The 26777-nt window shown below is 40.9% G+C and overlaps 1 protein-coding gene across 8 annotated transcripts in view; it reads left to right on the top strand.

The window, feature by feature from the left end:
• The window catches only part of ccdc171 (coiled-coil domain containing 171), a 244842-nt gene that overhangs the window by 33480 nt on the left and 184585 nt on the right, over positions 1-26777 (top strand). For all 8 annotated transcript variants that reach the window (XM_033018273.1, XM_033018275.1, XM_033018269.1 and 5 more), the window contains 2 exons: positions 7567-7713; positions 24636-24728. In XM_033018273.1, coding sequence (XP_032874164.1) covers positions 7567-7713; positions 24636-24728 — 240 coding nt within the window. The remainder of the gene's footprint in view (positions 1-7566; positions 7714-24635; positions 24729-26777) is intronic.

Raw genomic sequence — 26777 nt, 5'->3', positions numbered from 1 at the left:
AGATCGCACCTGACTGGAATTTATCTATCAATTAAACTCACCTGAGTAATTACAAATGTCTGTGAAGCCATGTGTCCCAAACATTATGGTGCCCTGAAATGGGGAGACTATATATAAACACTGCTGTAATTTATACATGGTGAATCCAAAATGTATTAAAAATGGCCTTTATTAATATCTGACAAAGTGCACTTTAACGACATGTGATTTTTTTCTATTACAAATCTCAAATTGTGGAGTACAGAGGAAAATAAATAAATGATGGGTCTTTGTCCCAAACATTATGGATGACATTGTGGAGCCTGAATCAATGGTTGAAACTGATGTGGCCATTACGGAGACTTAGAGAAACAGTATGTAGATGATTATGAACCAGTGGGCAACTTAACTTCCTCAATATTGACCGGGGCTTACTCAGTCCAAAAGGGTTATACAAGGCAGAGTTTGGTGGGAGTTTACTGAGAAGGTTTCTTGAAATAGCTGTACAGAAAAACTAAGGGATATAGACAGGGAAGATTATAGAAAACTTGTGCTTTAGATGGGGCACTGTACATCCTCTGACACCAAGCATAAATTCTCTCCTTTATCAACATGAGCGTTCCCACCTTCTCCCTGGTTACCCTATTGTTTTTTAATACACATATTTCCTTTATTTCCTTTATTCTGACTTGCTAATGACATTTCACGGCCCTTTCGGGTTTTGAATTGCCCGCTTGAGTTCTTTCCTTACATTCTATTCCTCAAAGGCCTTGTTTAAATTCATCTTTCCAAACCGTACAAAGGCTTTTTGTTTTCTCTTTGCCCAAATTTGCATTTGGACATTGTATACAGAGTATACTGTTCAATTGTAGTCCTAGGGGCTCTTTGTGTATGTGCTATCATTTTCTTGTCTTCCCAAAAGGCATGAATTTGCATGTTATAAGACTGTTTTTGATTTATTCAAATGCCACCAGTAAAGTTCTTCTCCATCTTGGTCAAATTCTTTGACCCAGTATGCTTGATTTTGTTTTTATAACTATTTTGCCATAAGTATGGTCCAATAGTTTTTGGATTCCATATTTTGTTCATATATCAAAATTCAAATAAACAGTTTTATTTTCTGGTAATTCAATAAACCCAAATTGTACGCATTTTTGTGCAATCAATGCAAACACTGCTGATTGCAATGCTCTTTAGGTTAAAATATCAATTAATTCAAGAACATAATCACTAAATCCACTGTTTCTGTTGATATTTCTGTTGCCAAATGTTCTCAGATCTAGTCATTGCTGTTGCCTATGACATCGTTAAGGTCATCTGACATTTGGACATATATATTGAGTGTTTTAGATGGATTTTGCCCAAATGCTGGCAAATGGGACGCCCAGAGTAACAACTTGATTTTCATGGGCAAGTTGAGTCAGAAGGCCTGTCTCCGTGCTGTTCTGTGGTTATATGCTCCACATTGTCATTAGCTCCCCCAGATTCAACCACTCATCTACACACGTTTATAGTTTGGGACTGGGAGGAAACTAGAGCATGGAGAAATCCCCCATAATTACAATGCAAGTGTGCAAGCTCCATACAGTCAGCATCCAAGGTTGGGACTGACCCAGGTCACTGGTGATGTGAGGATACTATCCTTTACCTTGTCATTGGCCTTTGCCTCCCAAACCTCATCAGCTTATTCTCGGACATAGACCATTTGTTTCCGCAGATGGCGTTTGACTTATCTAGTTCTACCAGCATTCTTTTTATTTTCTTTCATATTCCAGCGTCTGCAGTCTCTGTCATCTGGAAGACTTAATGGCAAGCTGAATCTTCAATTTGTCAAGAATCTTTTATTTGCATGTGTGCTGACAACAGAACAATTGAATCTGTACTTGCAACAGTTTAACATACCTTTAAATGAAATACACAGATAATATATTATAATCACCAAGAATATTCAATAAATTATGAACCAATAAAATGACAGTGGCTCAAGCTAGTTTTGTGTAGACTGCAAGAGCCTGATGGATGTTGGGAAGAAGCTATTCTTCAACCTGGTGGTCTTGGTTGTCAGGCTCCTGAGCCACCTTCCTGATGGTAAGAGTGAAAAAGGCATGGTCAGTGTGGTGTTGATTTTTGATATTGGCTGACCTTTTGAGGCAGTTCGTCCTATAGATCACCTTTATGATGAAGAGGTCAGAACCTGCGATGAACCCCGCAGTGTCTACCCCTCTGTAATCTCTTCATTCCTGAGTTGCTAAAACAAACCGTGATTCTTCCTACTGCACCCGTGAAGAAGCTTAAATAGTGTATTTATCAACATACCAAATCTCTACAATCTTCTAAGGAAGTAGAAACAAGGAACAAGATGCTGGTTTACATAAAAGGACACGAAGTGCCTGAGTAGCATCTCTGGAGAACATGGATGGATGACGCTTTGGGTTGGGACCTTTCTTCAGACCGATTGTAGAAGGGTGTCGGTTGGAGAGAAAGTTGAAGAGATGAGAGACAGGACAAAGCCTGACATGTGATAAGTGAATACAGGTGAGGGGGTGGGTTTGATAGGCAGATAGTGGCACAGGCGAGAGATGAAGAGATAGAATGTGTGAGACAAAAGGATCAGAGAGTTGCATATTGTGAACTAGCGAAAGGAATGTAGCTGGAATTAGAGGGGGAGTGGAGAAATAGATGCAAGTCCAGGTGGCTACAGGGGAGAGGGCGAGGGATGCTGAGATCCGTCCAGCTCTTATCCCTATCGGGTTTTCACCATCACGCTGAATTCCCTCTTTTCGGCGCAGTCCTCAGCAGATGCCTTACCTTTGTACTCCTAGACCCACACCTCAGTAAGTCTGAGCCAGCCATGATGTTGAGCTCTTTTTTCGTCACCTCTGCCTCCGGACCTTTTTCTCTGGTAAGGAGTCTCTCTGTCCAGTGACGCCTCCTTTTGTCTCCGACATTCCTCCTCATGGACATCCCCTGCCTTCTAGCCTCTCTCAACCTTTTTTATCTCCAACTGCTGGCAAGACCAATCATCTTGACCTCCACTTCCCTTACCCACTCAAATCTCACCCACTTTGCACACACAGCTGTCCACTCACTCAGCAACAATTCCAACATTGCTATTAACCCGCCTACAAGGGAGGTGCCATTGTAGTCTGGTAGGCTGACCTAATATGCTTAGGCCAGGCACAAGCTCTTGGACATCTCCTCATACCTACCCCTTGATCATGACCTCACAGACGAACACCAGGCCATCATCTCCCAGACTATTTCTGATCTCATCACCTCTAGCCACCTCCCCTCCAAAGCCACCAAACTTATTGTTCCCCAGCCAAGCAATGCCTGCTTCTATCTCCTTCCCTAAGTCCACAAATAGCTCTATCCTGGCAGAACCATTGTTTCTGCCTGCTCCTGCCCTACAAAACTAATCTTCAAATTGGAAAAGGCAAGTGGCTGAAGTGTTCATGGTGTGCTTTTTGGTACCGGTGACCAGTGTGCTTTTAGCTTTAAGATTGTCATAGATAATGACAGGGCAGGCCTGCGAGTTAAAACTCTGAATTGGGGCTAGGCCAACTTTGATAGTATTTGACAGAAACTCACTCAAGTTGATTGGAATAGTGTGTTTGTAGGCTAATGAACATCCGGAAAGTGGGATGGTTTTAAAAGTGTGATGACTAGAGTTTAGGGCATGCATGTTTCTGTTAGAAGGGCATTGTCGTCCCCCCCTCCCCTCCCAGCTTTCTACCCATTCTCTCTACAATCACTCAACAAGAGTCCCAACCCAAATCATCACCTATCTGAGTCTTCCAGGGGTGCCGTTGAGTTAGTCCAGCACTGTGTGTCTTTCTAAGGAAAGGATGTGTTGATGAGCTTTCTTTGTAATTGCATCAATGCGCTTGGCATGGCAGATCTGCAGAGATATACATACCCAGCATTTGTGTTTCTTTGTAATTCTTGTGAACGACAGCTGAAAGGGTAATTGAATTGAGACTTCTTTTTGAGATATCAGAATAATCAATATTGATTGTCACTAGGTGGCTTTAACCTATGTCTGCTGGAAACTATGCCTTGGGTCTTTCCAGGACATTTTGATTGAGCATTGGTTCCTTCTCTTTCCTTGCTTTCAAGACCTCTATATATTACATTTTGTTTGATGTCTTTCAATGCTGAGCCATTGTGTCCTTAAACAGCTATCACACCCAGATGTAATGGGTACATGCCCTCTGGTATTCCTCCCCTCGTAAGTTTTGTTCCAACTCCTGTTTTCTACCTCATTGAATGCAATTACTCAAATGCTCAGTTCATTTTGAACATTTGAGTAAATGGTAAGATTTGGAGGGAATAAATACTTTTGGCCATTCTCTCAGAACTGTGTACAATCTGCCTCATCTGTATTCGCCCATCATTGGCCTGACATTGTCCCGCCTCAACCTCGCTTCCAACCTTCTCTCCTCTACTACAATCAGGCTAATGAAGGGTCCCGACCTGAAACATCACCTATCCATGTTCTCCAAAGATGCTGCCTGATCCGCTGAGTTAGTTCACTCAGTTTTTTACTTTTTATTAACAATTTTTCATTGCTACAAATTGGAGAATTTTTTACTTGCTATTTACTCTCATCTAGCTTAATAGTATTTTATCTCGAGTTTTCCAGTTCCTTAAAACACGATTGCAAATTCATCCAATAGTAATTACTTGAGAACAGAACTTGAATCTGGAGCAGACACTACTGTCAGCCAGTTCTTTAGATCAATATAAACAATCAAGAATCAGTATACAGTTTCCAAGTGCTGTAAACACTCTTTTCATTGAATGTTTAGCTTGCACTTGCCCATTTGTACATTCGTTTTTTCATCAAGCTCCCTTGTATACTTCAGATCTTGCCATACTGTCCACCTAGGAACGTATATTTTCTCTAGTGTCACAAAACTGTTTGGTACTTACCCTCTTCTACTCTGCATACTTACTCTCTTTCCTCTTCACTTGAGGTAATTGATTGTGGCAGAAGATATTTTTGCTGCTGCACATGGTTCACAGTTTTGAGCTGCCAACTATATTTTTGAACCACTCACACCAACTGTGGTACCACACAGCATAATGGAGGATATCCTTGGTGTGAAGATGCCCTTGTGGAAACAAAAACCAATGCAGTGGTCACTTCTACTCGTACTGTCGTGGACAGTTCCATCTGCCACAGGTAGGTTCATGAGGATATCGTTAACGTTACAACAAACAATCTGCCAGAGGAACTCGGAATGTCAAGCAGCATCTGCAGGATTAAAGGAATGGCTGATGTTTCGGGTCAACATTCTGCATCAGTTTCCCGTCTAGTATTTTATAGGGTCAGATATCTAAATGTTGAATACTAGGCTAATCCAAATTGTTGTGCAGAGTTTCTGTACACTGCCTCTGGGACATCTCTCTAAGGTGTGGTGATGCACTAGTTAAGTCACTGAATTCTCACCTTGAGTTTAGGACCACTGATCTGGACATTTGAGTCTGCATCACACCATGGCAGATGGGAAATTGAATTTTGTTTATATGTATGGGATTTAAAAAGAAATTCATCTCAGTAAGAGTGATCACAAAGCTTATGGTTTAAAAATATATCTGGTTCTGTCATGTTCTTTATGGAAAGAAACCGGTCTTTCCACTCAAGCTGTAAATGACTCCAGACTACAACCAATGTAGTTGACTTTTAATTGTCTCATTTGTGGAACAGTTAAGGGCCTGTCCCACTTGGCGATTTTTTCGGCGACTGCCGGCGTCATATCAGTGTCGCCAAATGATTTTGAACATTTCAAAATCCAGCGGCAACAAAAAAATGTTGCGACACTTGAAAAAACGGCACACGTCATACGTCATTATGACGCGGATTTTTCAGTGACCTGATACGTCAGTCAATGATGCCGGCAGTCGTCGAAAAAAATCGCTAAAGGGCCTGTCCCACTTTCACGACCTAATTCACGAACTCTGCCGAGTTTGCCCTTAACTCATACTCGAAGCATGGTCGTAGGTAGGTCGTGGCAGGCTGTGATGCCGTTTTTTCTAGCATGATGAAAAATGTCCACGAGTAAAAAAGGTTGTGAATTAGGTCGTAAAAGTGGGACACGCCCTTAAGTGGGATAGGCCGTTTAGGCATGAACAATAAATGTTGGCATTGCCAATGATATTCATTTTCTTGCAATGAATAAAATACTTCAGTAGAAGTACATTTCCTTTCTTGAAATTAACTTTCCAAATGCATAACTGTTACTTAAATGGGTGAGACTGCTGATGTTTTTGTAATAGGAGGAAGGTAAGACCGGAATGAACAGTGTATCTTGCGTATATTCATGGTGTATGATTACAGAGTTAGATCAATGCATGGGGTAGATGGGATAGATATGCAAAGTATTTTAGTACTAAGGAGTGATAATCATCTTAAAGATCCATTTAAGGTAACGAATTCCCAAAATTTGTCATCCAGTGTATGACGGTGCTAACGTTCAAGTTGTGACCTCCTGGACTGGAAGTGGTTTGATATAATGCTGTAAACTGATATCCTCAATTTCCCCTCCCCATTTTACTCCTTGTCACCCTTGCTACTACTACAACATTTTTCTTCTGCACTCATTTTCTTTTTTAAATTCTGCCTGTGTACCTATACAGTTTTGGTTCCTATGAATGCACATTGAAAAAATTAAGGTGAAATTATGATTTGTAAGCATTTGTTTTAGTTAATCTACAGCCACGGAGTAGCACAGAGACGCATGCTTTCATGATGTGTATCTGCACTCATTCCATTTGCCCACTTTAGTCCATATCCCTAATTCCTTTCCTATCCAAGTACCTATTCAAAGCCTTTTAAATGCCATCATTACATCTGATAAATGTAAGATCATTTCTAAATGTTTGAAATAATGCAAGCTGCCCTGCACTTGCCTCATATGTTTCTAATGGTCTTGTGAATGAATTAAGAGCAGTGTAAAGTAAAATAAATCTTCTGCTCTGTCTTGTCCCCACTTGTCCAGTTTCTTCCCACCTGCATCTGGGACACTTTACATGGTCTCGTCCTTACATGTCCACCATTTCAACAACTTAGAATTCCCTGGGCCTCCATTACCTCATCTTAACCATGGACATCCTTTCTTTATACACTTCTATCCCCATTCAGGAAGGCCAAAGGGCCCTTCACTTCTTTCTAGAATGTAGATCCAACGGGCTCCCCTCAATAATAATCCGCCATCTAGCTATTGTTCTCACCCTTAAGAATTTCTCTTTTGATTCCCCCCCACCTTCAACAAATCAAAGGTGTAGCAGTTGGGACTTCCATGGGGCACAGCTATGCCTGTCTCTCGCTATGTGGAGCAGCTTTTGTTCCAAGCCAACTTCGGCACCACTCCCCAACTCTTTCTCCGCTAACCAGATGATGGGTCTCAACCCGAAATGTCAAATATCCATTTCCCTCCACCGATTAACCCACTGAATTCCTCCAACAACTCTCCTTTGTTTTTGCTGAAGTTAAAAATATTTTATTTTTGAACATTTTTGGATAAGATTACAGTTTTTTTCAAAGGAAAAACTCTAATTAAACTGTTGACGATTCTACTTTAGGACCAGGAGCAAACGTTTGTTGAGCTGCAAAAACGATTAAAAGAGCTAGAAGTTGAGCGCAATAGTCTCACCGAAGCATTGCGAAGGCAGGCAAAAGAACTTGAGTACAGTATTGATCGAGAGGAGCGTCTGAAAAAAGAGCTGGAGGTAAGCAGATACGGGCCTCTGTGGTTAATCTTCAACGTTATATCTTACTCATATTTCTTTGCTCAAAATAACAGGTGACTGCAAACAGTGTATCATCATAGTATATATCTGAACAGTTACTTATTCAGCCAGGGCAAAATGCCGTTATTGCCCTCTTGAGGCTTAAATTGAGACGGCTTGGCTTGCTTCTCGCCCACAAATAAGAATATGTTTATACATGTATCAAGTATCACTTCTCCTGGGAAAATGTGACAGAGCAGTCTGTGGCAGCTCTCTTCAACCACTTTTTCCAACCTTTAGAGTGTGAATTCCATATTTTTGCTCGCTTTTTGTGACACAAAATACTTCCTGACAAGCAGTCTAATTTAAACTTGTGCTCCCTTGTTTCGGATTCTCTCACCACTAGAAATAACCGCCACTCTATGCTATCCTATAATAATTTTAACTACCTTGAGCAAATTTGCACCTATGTCTCCCCCTTCCATCTACATTCCTTCCTCTAGCTTCACAATTTGCAATTCCTCTATCCTTTTGTCGTACTCCGTCTGTCTTTTCATCTCTGCCCTTTGTTCTACAATCTGCCTATTAACACCCTCCCCCTCATCTGTATCCATCTTTAATTTGGCAGACTTTGTCCCACTCCTCTTCTCTTCCAGATTTCCTACCAGCCCCCTCCCACCAAAATCAATCTGAAGAAGGGTCCCTCCCCAAAACGTCACCTATCCATGTCCTCCAGAGATGCTGCCTGATTGAGTTACTCCAGCACTGTATGTTTTTTTACCATTCCTTTCAGTTCGAAACCTGAGATATCTATGTACAACAAGCTTTTAGTCATAGAACATAGAACATGAAACATAAATCAGTACAGCACAGAAACGGGCCCTTCGGCCCACAATGTTTGTGATAAACATGATGCCTAGTCTCATCTCCTGATCTCATCTACATGTACATGATCAATATCCCTATATAAAAGCCTTTTAAATGGCACTATCCTATCTGCCTCCTCCATCACCCCGGGCAATGTGTTCCAAGCCCCCACCACTCACGGTGTAAGAAAATAATTTGCCCCATTATTAAATTTTCCCCATCTCACCTTCTAGCCATGCTTCTAGTGTTGAACATTTCCACCCTGGGGGAAAGGTTCTCACTGTCTACCTTATCTATGCATCTCATAATTTTATTTACTTCAAGACTCCTCTCAACTTCTGACGTTCCAGAGAAAACAATACAATACAATACAATACAATACCTTTTATTTGTCATTTGAACCTCACATGAGGTTCAAACGAAATTTGGTTTCTGCAGCCATACAAAAAAAGAACCAAGACACACACCAACGCAATTCAATTCACATAAACATCCATCACAGTGCGTCCTCCTCACTGTGATGGAAGGCAAAACTTAAACATATCTCTCCCCTGCACTCCCCTCTCCCCCCCATGTCAGAGTCAAAGACAGAGTCAAAGCCCCCGGCGGGCGATGTTAAATGTCCCGCAGCCATTAAAGCCACGCCGGGTGATGCAAGGCCACGCACCGGGTCTTGGTGTTGGAGCTCCGGCGGGCTCTTGGTGTTGGAGCCCCGGCGGGCGCTCACAAAGTCCCGCGGCCATTCCAAGCCACGCGGGGCGGTGATGTAAGGCCCCGCTCCAGGTAATCTTCAACCCCGCAACTCGGGCGGGAGAAGTCGCCGCTGCGGAAGCCCCGAAAAGCGGTCTCCCACCAGGGACCCGCGGGCTCCCGGCATCACTGTCCACAGACATGCGGTTGGAGCTTCCGAAACTCCGGGTGTCGGGTCACAGCAGCGCTCCACCACAGCTACACCCGCTCCGGACTCGGCCAGCTCCGTGATGGTGAGTAGATCCGCAGCTCCGCGACTGGAGCCCCAGGTCATTCCTGTTGGAGGCTGCTCCACGTTGCAGCCCCAACGACAACGGAGACCCGACAAAGAAAAGGTCGGGTCTCCCGTGCAGGGGAAAGACCTTAAAGTTCCCCCACCCCCACACACATACCCCGACAAAAAAAACAATAAAAACTACATAGAACAAGACAGAAAACAATAAAAATACAGACGGACTGCAGAGGCCGCTGCTGACAAGAGTCGCGCCGCCCAGATCCAAGTCAATCCAATCTCTCCCTGTGGCTGAAACCCTCTAATTCAGGCAGCATTCCGTAAATGTGTACGGTAAGCCATCATTCTGTTAAATCTCTGCACCCTCTCCAAAGCCTCTTTATCTTTCCTATAATGGGGCTACCAGAACTGCACGCAACCCCAAATGCAGCCTAACCAAAGTCCTATAAAGCTGCGTCATGACTTTCCGACTCTTATATTCAATGCCCCATGGCTATGAATGCAAACATACAACACGCCTTCTATACCACCATATGTACACGTGCTGCCACCTTTAATGACCTATGAATTTGGATTTCAAGTTTAGTTTTTTAGTTTAGTTTATTGTCACGTGTACCGAGGTACAGTGAAAAGCTTCCAACCATCTCTACTTTGGCGCCGTCAATGCAAACTGGGGCATGTGTGACACTTCGCTTCCTTAAGCTGATCACTATCACCTTTGTTTTGCTGACATTGAGAGAAAGGTCTTGACACCAGGTCACGAGGTTCTCAATCTCCTTCCTGTACTCCATCTCAATATTATTTGATATCTGGCCCACTCTGGTGGTGTCGTCTGCAAATTTGTAAATTGAATTAGATTTGTCCATGGCTGCACAATCGTGGGTGTACAAGGAGTAAAGAAGGGGGCTGAGAACGCATCCTTGCAGAGCATCAGTGTTGAGGATTTTTGTAGAAATCCTTCTGCATGTCAATGCTGTTAAGGGTCTTGCCATTAACTATATACACACTCCTAACATTCAACTTCCAAAGTGCAACAGCATCTCACGCTTGCTGGGCTTAAATTCCATCTACCCATTTTTCTGCCCATTTCCGCAGCTGATCTATAATCCCACTATCTTCTGACAGCATTCCTCACTGTCCACACTATTAACAACACCAATAATTTTTGTTGCATGACTGCAAACCTCTGATGAAATTATTCGCACATTACAGTTGAGTGCAGATTTTAAGGATCTAGATACAGCAATGATGAAGAAACAAGATAATGTCCTCTATGGTCTCTGCCTGGCAATTCAGTAATGATAGTACTTGCTACTTATCCACCTATGTCTGAATGGTCTCTTGGTCTTGCTGAGTTGTGAATTGAATTAAACAGCAAACATCCCAGCTCCTATTCTCATAAGTGAAGGAAGTTTAATGATGTTGTCGCTGAAAATGGTTGATCCTAGGACACTGTCTTGAGGAATTCCTGCAGTGAAACAGGGTGATCACTTCAGTTTTTATCAGGACTCCATGATGTCACAGACAGTGAATTGCTGTCTTAATGTCAGCGGCAGTCACTGTCACCTCACCTGTGGAATTTAGCACTTTGGTCTGAGTTTGGACCAAGGATGTGATGAGGTCTGGAGCCAAATAATCTTGATGAAATACAAATTGGGCCTTGGTAAGCAAGTTATTCAACGTCAAGTGTTGCAAAGACATACCTATAATCAGCATCTAGCTGCTCTCCATGAATGCCAGCAGTGAGCTCCTGTATGGATAGAAAGGTGCCAGACACGAAAATGTCCATCTTCTACAGAAACAATCATGTGCTCTGCTTTTCTGTTCTGATTGTTCCCCTTTAGACACATACATATCAAGAAAAGCCAGAACCAAGTATGTTGTTGATGTATATAGTGGCACGTCTTCTTCACCGAAATAGAGTAATACAAACTTAGTTAGGTGACCTAATGCTGTTTTAAGCAGCAAGTTAGTGTGTGGTAGAGATGAATGGTGACCACATGGGATGGCCACCTTTTTCTGCTCTTTCTGCCCCAGGAATTCCAACCCAAGGAGTCGCCTTGCTTATAGCTCCCATTAAAAAAGTGCAGCCCGCACTATAACATAGGTGGTCATTAAGTTATATACTCAGTGTTTAACTCGAGAGGAGAATCATACTGAACCTTGTATTAGGAAACAACCTTGCCAGGTTACTGGTGTTGTGGTGGAAGAAGAATTTGGGGATATGACATGGAAAAAGTGAATGCTAACAGTTTTTTTCTCAGTGTAGAAGATTTAAAAGCTAAAGAGTACAGGCTTAAGGTGAGAGGGAAGAGATTTAAGACAGACACCCAGAGGAAAATCTATATCAGGATTAAGCTGCCAGAGGAAGCTATAGAAGAAGATACAATTATGTTTGTTCACAAGGACACTACAGTAAAGCTCTGATGATCCACTACCTGCCTATGTAGAAATCCCAATGGTTCTACATGTTCCACACAAAGTGATGTTTCCCATGCTATCTTCCTATTCACGACGCCCCGTTTCCCATGTTCCCTTCCAACTCTCCGGGTGCATTGGAAAATTTATAAACATGTACCATCATTTAAAGAAGTGAATTAAAGATGTGATGGTAAATAATAGGAATAACATTCAATAATGTAAAAAAAATTTCCAAGGCGTTTCAGGTTATTGCCAGATTATCAGAGTTTTATTGTGCTAAAAACATAGTAAACATAGAAAACAGGTGCAGGACCGCCATTCATGGTTCTGCTCCAAGCAGAACCATGAGTCTGTTCTGCTTGGAGTCTGTTCTGAAGATAACCTCAAAGAATAAAAACTTGGATTAATGCAATGTTTTTTTTTGTGGTTGAGAGAAATATAATTCAAATATTTTAAGTTGTGAAAAATCTGGAGGTGTCTAAGAACCAAATCTATACATGGCAGGGGGGTGGGAACGAGCAGCAGGTCAGCAAATGGAAGGGCTGATGAGAAAGTGAAGGTTACGATAAGTACGTTTCTGAGGAAGGACAGGCAGGGAGAGCTTCATGAATATGATAAAAATGAAAGGCTGAAGAGTGTTTACTTAAATGCAAGGAATATTGGGGGTAAAGCTGATGTACTTAGAGCCTGGATCAGTATTTGGAATAAAGATGTTGTGGCCATTACAGGAGCTTGGTTGTGAGAGGGACATGGCTGGCAGCTCAACATGCCTGGGTTTTGATGTTTCAGACCAGATAGAGAGGAGGGTAAAAGAGGTGGAGCAGTTGTTTTGCTAATCAGGGAGAATGTCACAGGAGTATTCAGAGAGGTCATATTGGAGGGTATGCCTACTGAGGCATTATGGGTTGAGCTCAAAAATAAGAAAAGGATTATATTATAGGTCAATAGACAGGGGGTGATTAAGGATCAAATATGTAGACAGATTACAGAAGGGTGCAAGAACATAGGGTTGTTGTAGTTGGGGTGTTTTTAACTTCCCCAACATTGACTGGAACATACTCAGGGCAAGAGGATTAGTCGGGACAGAATTTGTTCGATGTATCCAAGAAGGTTTACTTAAACATTATGTGCATGGTCCGTCCGACTCGAGAGACCATACTGGACCTCATATTGGGAAACTAGCCGGGCCAGATGACTGGTGTTGCATCGTAAGAAGAATTTGGAGACAGAGATCGCAACTCCATAATTATTTTGAATTGGGACAGATCTGGATGGTGGGGGAAGGTACTTCATTAGGGTATAACAGATTACAATGTCATTAGGCAAAGGAGGGTAGATTGGTTGTTATTACGTAAGTCCACAAATGACATGTGGATGTTGTTTAATATGATCTGATCAAAGTGCAAGATCAGCATGTTTCAGTAGGGAGGAGGTATAAGGACAGCAAGGTAAGGGAACCGTGGATGACCAAGGAAGTTGTAAACTTGGTCAGGAAGAAAAAGGAAGTGTGTGTCAGTTTTATGAAGGTGGCATCAGACGGGGCTTATGAGGAATATAATGCAATTTAGTAAAGAACTAAGTAAAGTAGTACATTTTTTTAAACTGCAACATGACTTGAAGGCAAGTGATGAAGGTAAATATATGGTCTTTACCATTCTTTACCACTCTCTCCAATTATGTTATCACTTTCGGGAAGCTATGGATTTGAACCATAAGATCCCTCCGTACATCAACGTTGTTAAGGATTATGCCATTAACTGTATACTACCCCTCGCAAAGGGCAACACTTCACACTTGTTTGAATTAAACTCCATCTACCATTTCTCCACCCCTGTCTATAACTGATCTATCTGAGCTGTATTCTTTGAGAGATTTCCTCAGTGTCCGCAACTCCAATTTTGGTGGTGTCTGCAAACCTATTAATCACCCCATCTACGTTTACGTCCAAATCAAAATATAATTTTTTATGCCTTTCGGAATTGGAGCGATACGTACTGCTCCTAAGTGTCTACTTATTATTACATGTGTTTCATGTGTGAATTTGCTTAGGTGACCTGTTTTCCTTGGATCTAGGAGTTATCTGGAAATGAACTTTATTATGGCAGTCATTTATGATATCAGTGAGCTACTTTGAACGCTTATAGTGTTATAGTCTGTACTATGAAAGTGCATTCAAAATGTTATTTATGTCAACCACAAATCATAGTCATACAGTGTGGAAACAGGCCTTTCAGCCCAACTTGCCTGCACCAACCAACATGTCCCATGTATACTGATCCCACCTGCCTCCGTTTGACCCATATCTCTCCAAACCTGTCCTTCCATGAAGCTGTCTAGTTGTTTCTTAAACATTGCCTCAACTATCTCCCCTGGCAGCTCGTTCCATACACCCACCACCCTTTGTGTAAAAAAGTTACCCCTCAGATTCCTATTAAATCTTTCCCTCTTCACCTTAAACCAGTGTCGTCTCGTTCTCGATTTCCCCTCTCTTGACAAGAAACAGTGTGCGTCTACCCGAACTATTCGTCTCTTGATTTTATACACCTCTATAAGATCACCACTCATCCATCTGCACTCCAAGGAATAGGGTCTCAGCATACTCAACCTCTCCCTATAGCTCGAACCCTCGAGTCTTGGCAACATCCTCGTAAATCTTCTCTGTACCCTTGCCAATGTGGCAAAATCTTTCCTATAACATGGTGCCCAGAACTGAATGCATTACTCTAAACGTGGCCTCAGCAATGTTTTATTTAACTGCAACATGACCTATTCCCAACTTCTATACTCAATACGCTGACCGATGAAGGCCAATGTGCCAAAATACTTTTTGACAACCCTATGACACCACCTTCAAGGAACTATGTTCAAGTTCAAGTGAGTTTATTGTCATGTGTCCCTGATAGGACAATTAAATTCTTGCTTTGCTTCAGCACAACAGAACATAGTAGGTAGGCATTGACTACAAAACACATGAATAAATAGACTGATAAAGTGCAAATAACAGATAATGGGTTATTAATGTTCAGAGTTTTGTCCGAGCCAAGTTTAATAGCCTGATGGTTGTGGGGAAGTAGCTATTCCTGAACCTGGTCGTTGCAGTCTTCAGGCTCCTGTACCTTCTACCTGAAGGTAGCAGGGAGATGAGTGTGTGGCCAGGATGGTGTGGGTCTTTGATGATACTGCCAGCCTTTGAGGCAGCGACTGCGATAAATCCCCTTGATGGAAGGAAGGTCAGAGCCGATGATGGACTGGGCAGTGTTTACTACTTTGCTCTGATGGACTGGGCATAGTTTACTACTATGTACATGTGCTCCTAGGTCCCTCTGCTCTACAACACTTCCCAGAGCTCTACCATTCACCGTGTAGGTCTTGCCCATGTTAGACGTTCCAAAATGCAACACCTCACTCTTCTCTGTTTTATATTCCATCAAACATTCCTCAGCCCACCTGCCCAACCGATCACGATCCTGCTGCAATTTTTGACAGCCATCTTCACTATCTACAATACCACCCACTTTTGTATCATCTGCAAACTTGCTAATTTTGCCATGTTCGTTCTCATTCAAATCATTGATATAGATGAGAAACTATAATCGGCTCAGCACCGAACCCTGAGGCACATCACTAGTCACACACCTCCAGTCCGTGAAGCAACTATCCACCATTACCCTCTGCTTCCTACCATGAAGCCAATTTTCAATCCATTTAGGTATGTCTCCTTGGATCCTATGGGATCTAACCTTCCAGAGCAGCCTATCATGTGGAGCCTTGTTGAATGCTTTGGTGAAGTCCATATATACAACATCTACAGCTCTGCCCTCATCAACCTTTTTGGTCACACCTTAAATAAAACCTCAATAGATTTGTGAGAGACGAACGACCTCCCACGAACAAAGCTATGCTGACTCTCTCTAATCAGACATTGTCCATCTAATTGCATGTATATCCTATCCCTCAGAATTCTCTGTAGCAAGTATGTAAATTATTTTTCAAAAGCATTATTGGAGAGATTTTTTTTTTTTTTTTTTTCACTTAAATTTTTATTGATTTTTAAGAGATATTTTCAAAACAGTGCAACACCATCACCATAAATAAAACAAAGTAAGAAAAACAGCAATCAAAATAAAAAAATAAGTAGATGGGGGGGGAAAAAAAAAGAGAAGTAAATAAATTAAAAAAATTGGAATAAGACCGTGTGGTTCACTTACCAAATTAAAAAAAGAAAAACCATTACATTGATTAGTTATCTGGAGATAATTCAACATTCATACAAACATACCATCTAGTTCTATATAACGCAATCTTCCCATATCTAGCTCGGCATTTATCTAATTGGTGTCATGGCTCAAATAAACAGTCCATTTTTCCCAGATCTTCTCAAATGAATTCTCCTTGACTCTCAAGGAATATGTCAATTTCTCCATATTAAAGATGTCTCGCACAATTTCTAACCACTGTTCCTGTTTTGGACTTTTTTCATTAAGCCACTGCCTGGTAATGGCCTTCTTACTTGCTGCAAGCAAAACTTTAATCAAATATGTATCTTCTATTTTTACACTATCTTTAATACGCCCCAGATACATCACAGGGCAGGTATTTGGGATTTTATAACCCAAGATATTATTTACAGCTACATTAACATTTTCCCAGTATGGCCTTATCTTTACACAGTTCCAGAAAATATGCGACTGGTCTGCCTCCGTACTCCCACACAGCCTCCAACAGTGTTGTTGGACAGCAAGTTGTCTGCTTTTTATTTTGGGTGTTATAAAAAAGCGAGATAGATTCTTCCAGCAAAATTCTCTCCATACTAGTGAGCTTGTGGATGAACATTGTGTTTCACACATTTGATACCATTCTTCTTCTGTTATTTGAATCTTTAATTCTGCTTCCCATTTTGTTTTTATGTAGAGCGTTGATTCTCCCCCGCTTTCCACCAGAGCTTGGTAGAAAGCAGAGATGACCCGAGACCCCTTCTGTTTGTATGCATCCACAATCACCTTGATCACATTATTTGAAGTTTCATCTAGTTCTGGCCTTATCTCTTTTATAAAGTAGTCTCTTAATTGCAAGTATCTAAAAAAATCTTTGTTTTCGAGACCATACTTTGACTTTAAATCCTGGAAGCTCATAAACTCGCCATTTTCTGAAACTGTATACATTGCCTTTATGCCTTTTTATGCCCATTCTTTGAATTTTGAATCATACACCCCTGGCTTAAACTTTGAGTCATATGCGAACCAATTCAATGCATGAACCCCTCTTTTCAATTTGTATTTTTCCACTATAACATTCCATATTTCTAACGTAAATGCTACTATTGGATCCATAGCATGTCTCAAAGCCCCTCTCAGATATTTGTCCCCCACCAAAATCTGGGTCTGGTAACCCTGTATCTCCCTTTCCATTTCTTTCCATCGCGATTCATAATCAGGTCTACACCAACAAGCCAGAGGTCTGAGTTGAGCTGCATAAAAGTATTTCTTCAGATTTGGTAAAGCCATTCCACCCTTGCTTTTCGGCAGTTGAAGTGTTGTTAATTTTATTCTTGTTTTTTTGCTATTCCAAATGTATCTAGAGACCATTTTATCCCAGGCTATGAATTTATCTCGGGGAACATTAATTGGGAGAGATTGGAATAAATATAGTAGTTTAGGTAGGGATTCATTTTTACCGTTTGTATTCTGGCACTTAAGTCTAGAGGAAGGGTCGACCACCTCTCAACATCCTTTTTGATGTTTTCTTCAATTTTGTTATAATTAGTTTCAAACAAGTTGGAAAGTGTTTTGGTTATAGTTACACCAAGATACTGCATTGTTTTAGAGTTCCATTTCAGATTATATGCATCTCTGATTTGTTGGGATGGAGAATAATTGAATGAAAGAATTTGTGTTTTTGTTATATTCAATTTATACCCTGAGTAGTATCCATATGCTTCAAATAGGTTCATTAGATTTGGGAGACATATATCTGGTCGTTCAAGAAAAATAATGATATCATCAGCAAAAAGACCAATTATATGTTATTTCCCCCCTATTTTGACCCCCTGCAGGTCTTCTCTCTGCCTTATTGCTTGTGCTAAGGGTTCGATATACAAACCGAAGAGAGTAGGAGAAAGACAGCATCCTTGCCTTGTGCCCCTCTCTAACTGGATCCTTTTTGATATGTTTCCATTTACCTTAATCCTAGCTGTAGGCTCCTGATATATTTTTTAATACACCGAATTGCATCTTCATTGAAACCAAATCTCCTCAATACTTCATACAAGAATACCCAACTAACACTATCAAAGGCTTTTTCTGCATCTAACCAGGACCATATTTGTATCCTTTTTTTGAGCATTATCCACAATGTGGAGGGTTCTTCTAATATTATCCTGTGTTTGACGCCCCCGAATAAATCCAGTTTGGTCTTCATTAATCAGATCTGGTACAAAAGTCTCGAGTCTTTTGCAAATGATTGAGGTAAATAGTTTGTAGTCTACATTTAAAATTGAGATTGGCCTGAAATTTTTACATTGCTCTTTGTCTTTGCCTTCCTTGGGTAAAATGGTAATAATTGCTTCCTTCCATGATGGGGGAGCCCTGCCTTCTTTAAGGGTCCAGTTAAAGCAAGACAGGAGCAGAGGTGTTAGCTCTTTCTTAAAGGCCTTGTACCATTCTGGTGGAAACCCATCGCTGCCTGGTGATTTACTAGCCTTGAGTCTACTGATTGCAGCTTCCAGCTCATTAACCGTAAATTGTGACGTAATGGTATTATTTTGTATCTCACCAATGATGGCAGATCAAGTGAGTTAAGAAAACTTCTCATTGTCCTTTCGTCAGCTGATGGTGGTTTAGAATAGAGTTTCTTATAGTATTCTTAAAATATTCTTTCTATCTCATCTGGCTCATGTGATAATTGATTGGTTTTAGGATCTCTCATTTTATGAATTGTATTAGAGGCCTGCTGTTTACGCAGGTGTCTGGCCAGGAGTCCAGTTGCTTTTGGACCTGCTTCCTAATAGGTCTGCTTTACGAATCTTGCCCTTTTTTCCATATCTCCCCTGAGGATCTCATCTATCTCCCCCCTTTTTTCCGTAATCTGTTTTAGTACCAACTGATCCTGTATGTTTTTATGTTTTTTCTCCAATTCTTTCAGTTTTTCTACTTTATGTTCATACGTAGCTAGCCTGTGATGATGTCAGGGCGATCAGCTTTCCACGTATAACTGCCTTCATAGCATCCCACAGAATTACAGGATCCACATCCCCGTTATCATTCTCTTCTATGTACCTTTTTATCTCTTCCCTTATTTGTTCCACATTTGCCTTATTATTCAAAATACCCACATTGAGCCTCCAAACAGTATTTCTTTTTCTACTATTCAGGTGTACTGTCAAGCTGATCGCACTGTGATCAGATACATCTGCCACCCCGATTTTACACTCTGTGATCCTGTGACTTTCACCCGTATTCATCAAAAAGTAGTCAATCCTGGAGTAGACTGAGTGAGGTACTGAATAGTGTGTGTAGTCCCTTTCTAAAGGGCGAAGTTCTCTCCAAACATCAATTAGGCCCATTTCCTGTACTGATGTGTTAATAAACTTGGTCAGATGCATCTTGTTTTTTTTAGGCTTGTTGTATCCAAATTATGATTCATGACCACATTGAAGTCCCCTCCACATATCAAAATACCTTCAGTCTCTAAAGCAATAATGTCAAACAGAGTTTTGAAAAAACATTTGGTACTCTCTGGGGGGGCATATACATTGATCAGTGTCACGACTTTGTTTTCCATCTTTCCTTTAACTAATACATACCTTCCCTCTTTGTCCCTGACTTCTTTATGGCATTCAAATTGGACTGCATTTGTAATAAGGATAGCCACTCCCCTCTTTTGGCTAGTTTTATAGGAACTATAAAATGCATTTCTAAAGCCAAAGCGTTTTAGTTTCTCATGTTCTTGTTGAGGAGGGTGGGTTTCTTGTAAAAATAGTACCTGGGCCTTTTCTTTTTTCAGTTTAGCCAGGACCTTGCTCCTTTTAACTGGATTATTCATCCCATTTACATTGAGTGACACCAATTTGATAGTATTAAGTGACATTTAATTTACCTACTCCTGTTTTGCATTCATAAATCTCCAGATAACTTGAAACTGTGCAGGTCTGAACATCTGGACAACATGTGCCAAATAAAAAAAAGAAAAGAAAAGAAAAAACAGCTGACTTCCAAGTAAGGGTGATTCCTTTCCACCCTGAGTCCCCGTTGGCAGGTATAGGGGAAAGCCTCCTCCCAGAGGGCCCCTCACTAGAGGTGAAACACTCCATTTCACGCATCCTAGTATCGTCCAACGTCATCCGATAGCACTTATTTTTTAGTCCAAAAGAATTTGTGACACAATAAAAGCTAGTTGGATGGGGTCTGCTCAGACTCCTGTAGTCGCTCTCTTGCTGTCTCACTCTCATCTTTGCTCCTCTTTCCAACTCTCTGCCATGTCAAAGCCTGGAGAAGACGCTCCATCTCTGGGTCCGCCAGCTCCTCAGCGCTGTAATCAGGTGTCTCCACGGAGTAGCCTCTCCTCCTCAATTCCTGCGCTGCACCTTGTGCACTATGATATGTGCATGTTCCTGATTCCCAGTGAATACGCATCTTGTCCAGCGGGGTCTGGAAGCGGACACCTCTCTCCTTCAGGGCCCTCTTTATTCCCTTATATGCCTTGCGCTTCTGGACAACCTCCGTTGCATAGTCGTGGTCAAATGATAGACGTCGCCCGTCAATCATTATCTTCTTTCCCCAGGCCTTTTTCAATACCATTTCTTTGGTATTGAACGCCAGGAAATTTACCATTATAGATCTAGGTGGTGAATTACCTTCCGGTTTGCGAGCCAAAGCTCTGTGCGCGCGCTGGATCCGTACGTTAGTGTCCGTTGTTATTACGAGTTCAGTTTTTAAAAGTTGCTCCACAAATTCAGACATGGATTTTCCTTCTTTCTCTTCAGGTACGCCGTAGATGCGAATGTTATTTCGTCTAGACCGTCCTTCCAAATCAGTTTTCTTGCATGGCTTTTTGTTTTTTCATAGATTTAAACAGCACATTTTTCACAGCCATGTTAATTGTCTCAGCCTCTTCAATTCGTGCTTTAGCTTTGTTTAGTCTAGTTTCATGGGCGTGGATTTGTTTGGAGTTTGCAGAAAGTTTATGATAGATTTCTTGCTTCAGTACTCTGAGTTCGGTTTTCATGTCTTCTTTGATTTCTTTTTTAAATTTATGTAAGTCCACTTTATATTCAGTCCTGAAGTCATGTATTTCCTTACTGATATTGTGTAGCATTGAGCGCACGGTTTCTGCTGAGTCATCTATTGAGCTTTGAGCTTTGTCCATCTCCGGTGAATTCTTTCTTTCTCGTCCGACACGTTTCTTTTGACTTCTAGTTGTCGCTCCCCCACTCATTCCAAAACAGAAAACTGTGAATTATGTAGCAATTAGTGAATTAAGGGAGGCTAGTTTTAAACTTGCTATCGGGAGCTCGAAATTAAGCAGCCATCTGCTCGCGTCGCCACCGGAAGTCGGAGAGAATTTATTGAGATCAGCAGCACAAATGGATGGAAAAATGGCCAATAGAGTTTAACCCAAGAAAATGTGAGGTGTTGCATTTTGGGATGTTGAATGTAAGGAGAGAGTGTACAGTTCATGGCAAGACCCTTAATGGGATTGATGTGCAGAGGGATCTTGGAGCCCAAGTTCATAACTCATTAAAGGTGGCAGCGCATGTACATCGGGTAGTAAAGAAGGCAAATGGTATGCTTGCGTTCATTGCTAGTCAGGAAGAGTTAGAATATAAGAATCAGGAAGTCTGGATGCAGCTCCACAGGGTTTTAGTTAGGCTGCATTAGGGGTATTACATGCAGTTCTGGTTGCCCCATTATCAGAAGGATGTGAAGGCTTTGGAGAGAATGATTTACCAGAATGTTTCCTTGATTAGAGGGATTTGACTACAGGGAGAGGTTATTTTCTCTGGAACATCAGAGGTTGAGAGGAGACGATCAATGTATATAGAAATTTTGAGAGGCAGACAGTCAGAATATTTTTCCCAGGGTGGAAATGTCCAACACTAGAAGGCATAGCAATAAGGTGAGAGGTAGAAAGTTTAATGGAGATGCGCAGGGCAAGTTATTTTACACAGAGAGTAGTCGGGGCCTGGAACTCAATGCCAGGGGTGGTGGAGGCAGCAGATACATAGTGGGATTTTAGATAGGCACAGGAACGTGTAGGAAATGGAGGGATATGGATCATGTAGGGTGAGATGAGATCAGTTTAACTTGGCATCATGTTAAGCACAAACATTTGGGTTCAGATCGGGTGACTGACTTGGCCGCTCAAGAATTGACAATTTTTTAGCTTTGAAAAACACCTTTGTTGCTTTAACAGTATGTTTGCGATCATTGTCTTGGTATAAAATGAACCATCGGTCAATGAGTTTTGAAGCATTTGTTTGAACTTGAGCAGATAGGATCTGTCTTATACACTTCAGAATTAATTATGCTACTACAATCAGCAATTGTATTATCAACAAAGATAAGTGAGAAAGTACCTTCAGCAGCCATACATGCCCAGGCCATAACACCCCCACCACTGTGTTTCACAGATGAGGTGGTATGCTTTGGAACTTGGGCGGTTCCTTCTCTCCTCCATACTTTGCTCCTACCATCACTCTGATATGTTAATCTTCGTCTCATCTGTCCACAATACCTTTTTACCAGGACTGTGGTTGCTCTTTTAAGTATTTCTTGGCAAACTGTAACCTGGCCATCCTATTTTTGCAACTAACCAGTGATTTGCATCTTGCAGTGTAGCCTCTGTATTTCTCTTCATGAAGTCTTCTGCAGACAGTGGTCATTGACAAATCCACTCCTGTCTCCTGAAGAGTGTTTCTGATCTGTTGGACAAGTGTTTGGGGATTTTTCTTTCTCATGGAGAGAATTCTTCTGTTATCAGCTGTGGAGGTCTTCCTTGGCCTGCCAGTCACTTTGCAATTAGTAAGCTCACTTTCTTCGTAATGATGTTCCAAACAGTTGATTTTGGTAAGCCTAAGGTTTGGCTGATGTTTCTAACAGTTTTATTCTTGTTTCTCAATCTCATAATGGCTTCTTTGACTTTCATTGGTGCAACTTTGATCCTCATATTGATAAACAGCAATAAAAGTTTTTCAAATGTGATGGAAAGACTGAAGGAAAGACCAGGTGCTGAGAGCTCTCTTATACCTGCATTAAACACACCTGAGCAATTACAAACACCGTTGAAACCAAAATGTATGAACATTAAAAACAAATTTTTTTTTTGATTATCTTTATTTCAAACGATTTAAAAAAAAAAGAAGAAAAGAAAAGATGAAATAAAAGGAAAATTATATATATACATATATATATACATAAATACATACACACATACATACATATACATGTACATATATACATACATACATATATACATATACACACATATACATAACATATATGTGCATACATAAATTAAAAAATCAAAAGCCAATTTCAACATAATACACATTAGACTCGTTCGAAAAAGGATAGGAAGAAGCCCATGCTTGTCAAGTCCTACCCCCATTCTTCACCATTAACAAATGCAAAATTCAATAAAATAAACTAAACAGACAATTCAAATAAAACTACTCCAATCAAGCTATTAAGAAAAAAAGAACAAAAAAAGAAAAGAACAAAAAGAACAAGCACCATTAACATCTGTGAGATTTACATTCTCCTTCCTCATTACTGTACTTTTCAAAGATATATCTTTTGTACATTTTTTTAACTTGCATTATATTCATACTTTGTTTAATCGTTTCGTCAAGACCATTCCACAAAATCACCCCACAAATGGAAATACACATACTTTTTAAATTGGTCCGAGCATAATGCTGTTTCAAGTTTAGTTTCCCTCTAAAGTTATAACCTCTTTGTCTTTGAACAGTTTTTGTATGTTTACAGGTAGCAGTTTATTTTTTGCTTTATAAATTATTTGTGCAGTCTTAAATTCTACCAGATCCTTAATCTTTAAGGTGTGTAATTTTAAATACAGTATATTGGTGTGTTCATGATATCCTACATTGTTTACTATACGAATAGCACTTTTTTGTAGTGTGCTTAGTGATTGTAAGGTGGTTTTGTAGGTGTTACCCCATACTTCCACACAGTAATTTACATACGGTAACACAAGTGAGCTGTACAGAATATACAGTGCTCTCTCATTCAAAACATGCCTTGCTTTCCCCATCACTCCAATACTCCGTGCTACTTTTGCTCTCACATGTTTTATATGGGGTTTCCAGCAGATTTTGTGATCAAGAATCACACCCAGAAATTTATTTTCATACACTCTTTCTATTTCAACATTATTTATTTGGTGTTTGAAAGTTGTGAAGCTAAGTATTTTCCAGTTATTTTCTTTGCTATCTGAATCCCCACATAATTTCCAACCAATATGTCAAATCCAAGCAGAAAAATAATGTGCATCAATATTTGGGCTGTTTAAATACAAAGACAAAGTCCAATTTTTTTGTTACCAAAAGTTTAATGTTTAAAAAAAGTGCAGGAATATCCATGCATGTCTGTTAACCCTCTTGTGTTAATGAATCTCACAACTGCATGACTTTCAGATGGGAAAACAAAGAGTGAAACTATTGGAAGAAAATATTGAGGCAGAAAGGGCTGCCCATCTGGAGTCAAAGTTCAACTCTGAAATTATTCAGGTAAATCTCAGTTATCCTAATTGAAACAGCCAATTGTATGTCGCTGCATAAATCTTACTTTTCATCAGTTTTAATCTCATCAAAGAAACAAAAAGTATTTAGGGGCTTAGAACCTGCTGAGTCTCAACAATTTGGATGAGAATGTACAAGGTAGGATTAGGCAGTTTGTAGATCACACTAAAGTGGGTGGTGTTTTAGATCGAGAGGATGGTTTCAAAGATTACAGCAGGATCTTGATCAGTTGGGCAGGTGGGCTGAGGAATGCATTTTGGAAAGTCAAACCAAGGGCAGGCCCTACACAGTGAATGCAGGGCTCTGGAGAGTATTGTAGAATAGAGGGATATAGAAGGGTAGCTATTTATTTGCTTCAAAGTGGCATCACAGGTAGATAGGGTGGTCAAGAAAACCTTCGACATATACTGTAAATCTTCATCAGGGTAAAGATTATAGAATTTTGAATGTTATGTTACATTTGTACAAGGCACTGGTGAGGCCACATTTGGAGTATTTTTGGTTACTCTGCAAGATGTTGTTAAGCTGGAAATAGTTCAGAGAAGATTTACGAGGACGTTGCCAGGACTTGAGGGCCTATGCTATAGGAAGATGTTGGGCCGGCTAGGACTTTATTCATAGTCATTCAGCGTGGAAACAGGCCATTCGGCCCAACTTACCACACTGACCAACATATCCCATTTATACTAGTCCCACCTGTCTTCCTTTGGACCATATCCTTCTAAACTTGTTGCGATAGTCTCTGCCTCAACTACCTCCTCAAGCAACACGTTCCATAAACCCACTTATTAGTGTGAGTAAGTTACCCCAAAGATTCCTGTAAAATCTTTCCCACTTTATCTTAAACCCATGCCCTCTGGTTCTCGATTCCTCTACTCTGAGCAAGAGATTCTGTGCATCTACCCGATCTATTCCTCTCATGATTTTATAAACCTCTAGAAGATCCACATCCTCCTGCTCTCCAGCGAATAAAGTCCCAGCCTGCAAACTCTCCCTATAGCTCTGAATCTCGAGTCCTGGCAACATCCTTGTATATTTTCTCTGCACCCTTTCAAACTTAACAACATCTTTCCTATAACATATTGCCCAGAAATGAACACAATACTCTAAATGCAGCCTCACCATTGTCTTACATAACTGCAACATGACATCCCAACTTCTATACTCAATACTCTGGCTGATGGTCAATGTACCAAAAGCCTTTTTGACCACCCCATTTACCCGTGTCACCACCTTCAAGGATCAAACAGCATCTCAGGAGAAAAAGAACGTGTGACTTTTGGGTCAGAGCTCTTCACACTGAAAGGGATGCGGGGTGCTGAAGAGCTGGGGGGTGGGGTGGGGGTGGGGGGGGGGGGGGGGGGGGGCGGAAATAGGGTAGATGCATAGAGTTGTTTACCCAGAGTAGTGTAATTAAGAACCAGAGGACATAGGTTTAAGGTGAGGGGAAAGATTTATTAGGAATCTAAGGGGCCACTTTTTCACATAGATTGTAATGGGCATATGGAATGAGCTGCCAGAGAGGTAATTGAGACAGATACTATAACAAGATTTAAAAAATACTTGGACAGGAACAGGAAAGGTTTAGAGGAATATGGGCCAAATGTGGGAAGGTGGGACTATTATAGATAGAGTACCTTGGTCGGCATGGAAAAGCTGGGGTAAATGGCCTGTTTCTATGCTCTCTGAGCCTATGAGTGTGAGAGTGACTGTTTCACGTTTGTGATGTCCAGGATGTGAAGGATAAAGGATGTTCTTTTAGGAAGGAGATGAGGAGAAATGTATTTAGTCAGAGGGTGGTGAATCTGTGGAATTCTTTGTCACAGAAGGCTGTGGAGGCAGTCAGTGGGTATTTTTAAGGCAGAGATAGATATATTCTTGATTAGTACAGGTATCAGAGGTTTATGGGGAGGCAGGATAATGGGGTTAGGAGGGAAAGATAGATCAGCCATGATTGAATGGCATAGACTTGATGGGCCAAATGGCCTAATTCTACTTCTATCCCTTACGATCTAACACTGGAGGGCCTGTTCCTAT

Source organism: Amblyraja radiata, chromosome 3, assembly GCF_010909765.2.
Source record: "Amblyraja radiata isolate CabotCenter1 chromosome 3, sAmbRad1.1.pri, whole genome shotgun sequence".
NCBI lineage: Eukaryota > Metazoa > Chordata > Chondrichthyes > Rajiformes > Rajidae > Amblyraja > Amblyraja radiata.
Note: the sequence above shows the minus strand (reverse complement) of the source record. Positions and strands in the feature narration are given on the sequence as shown.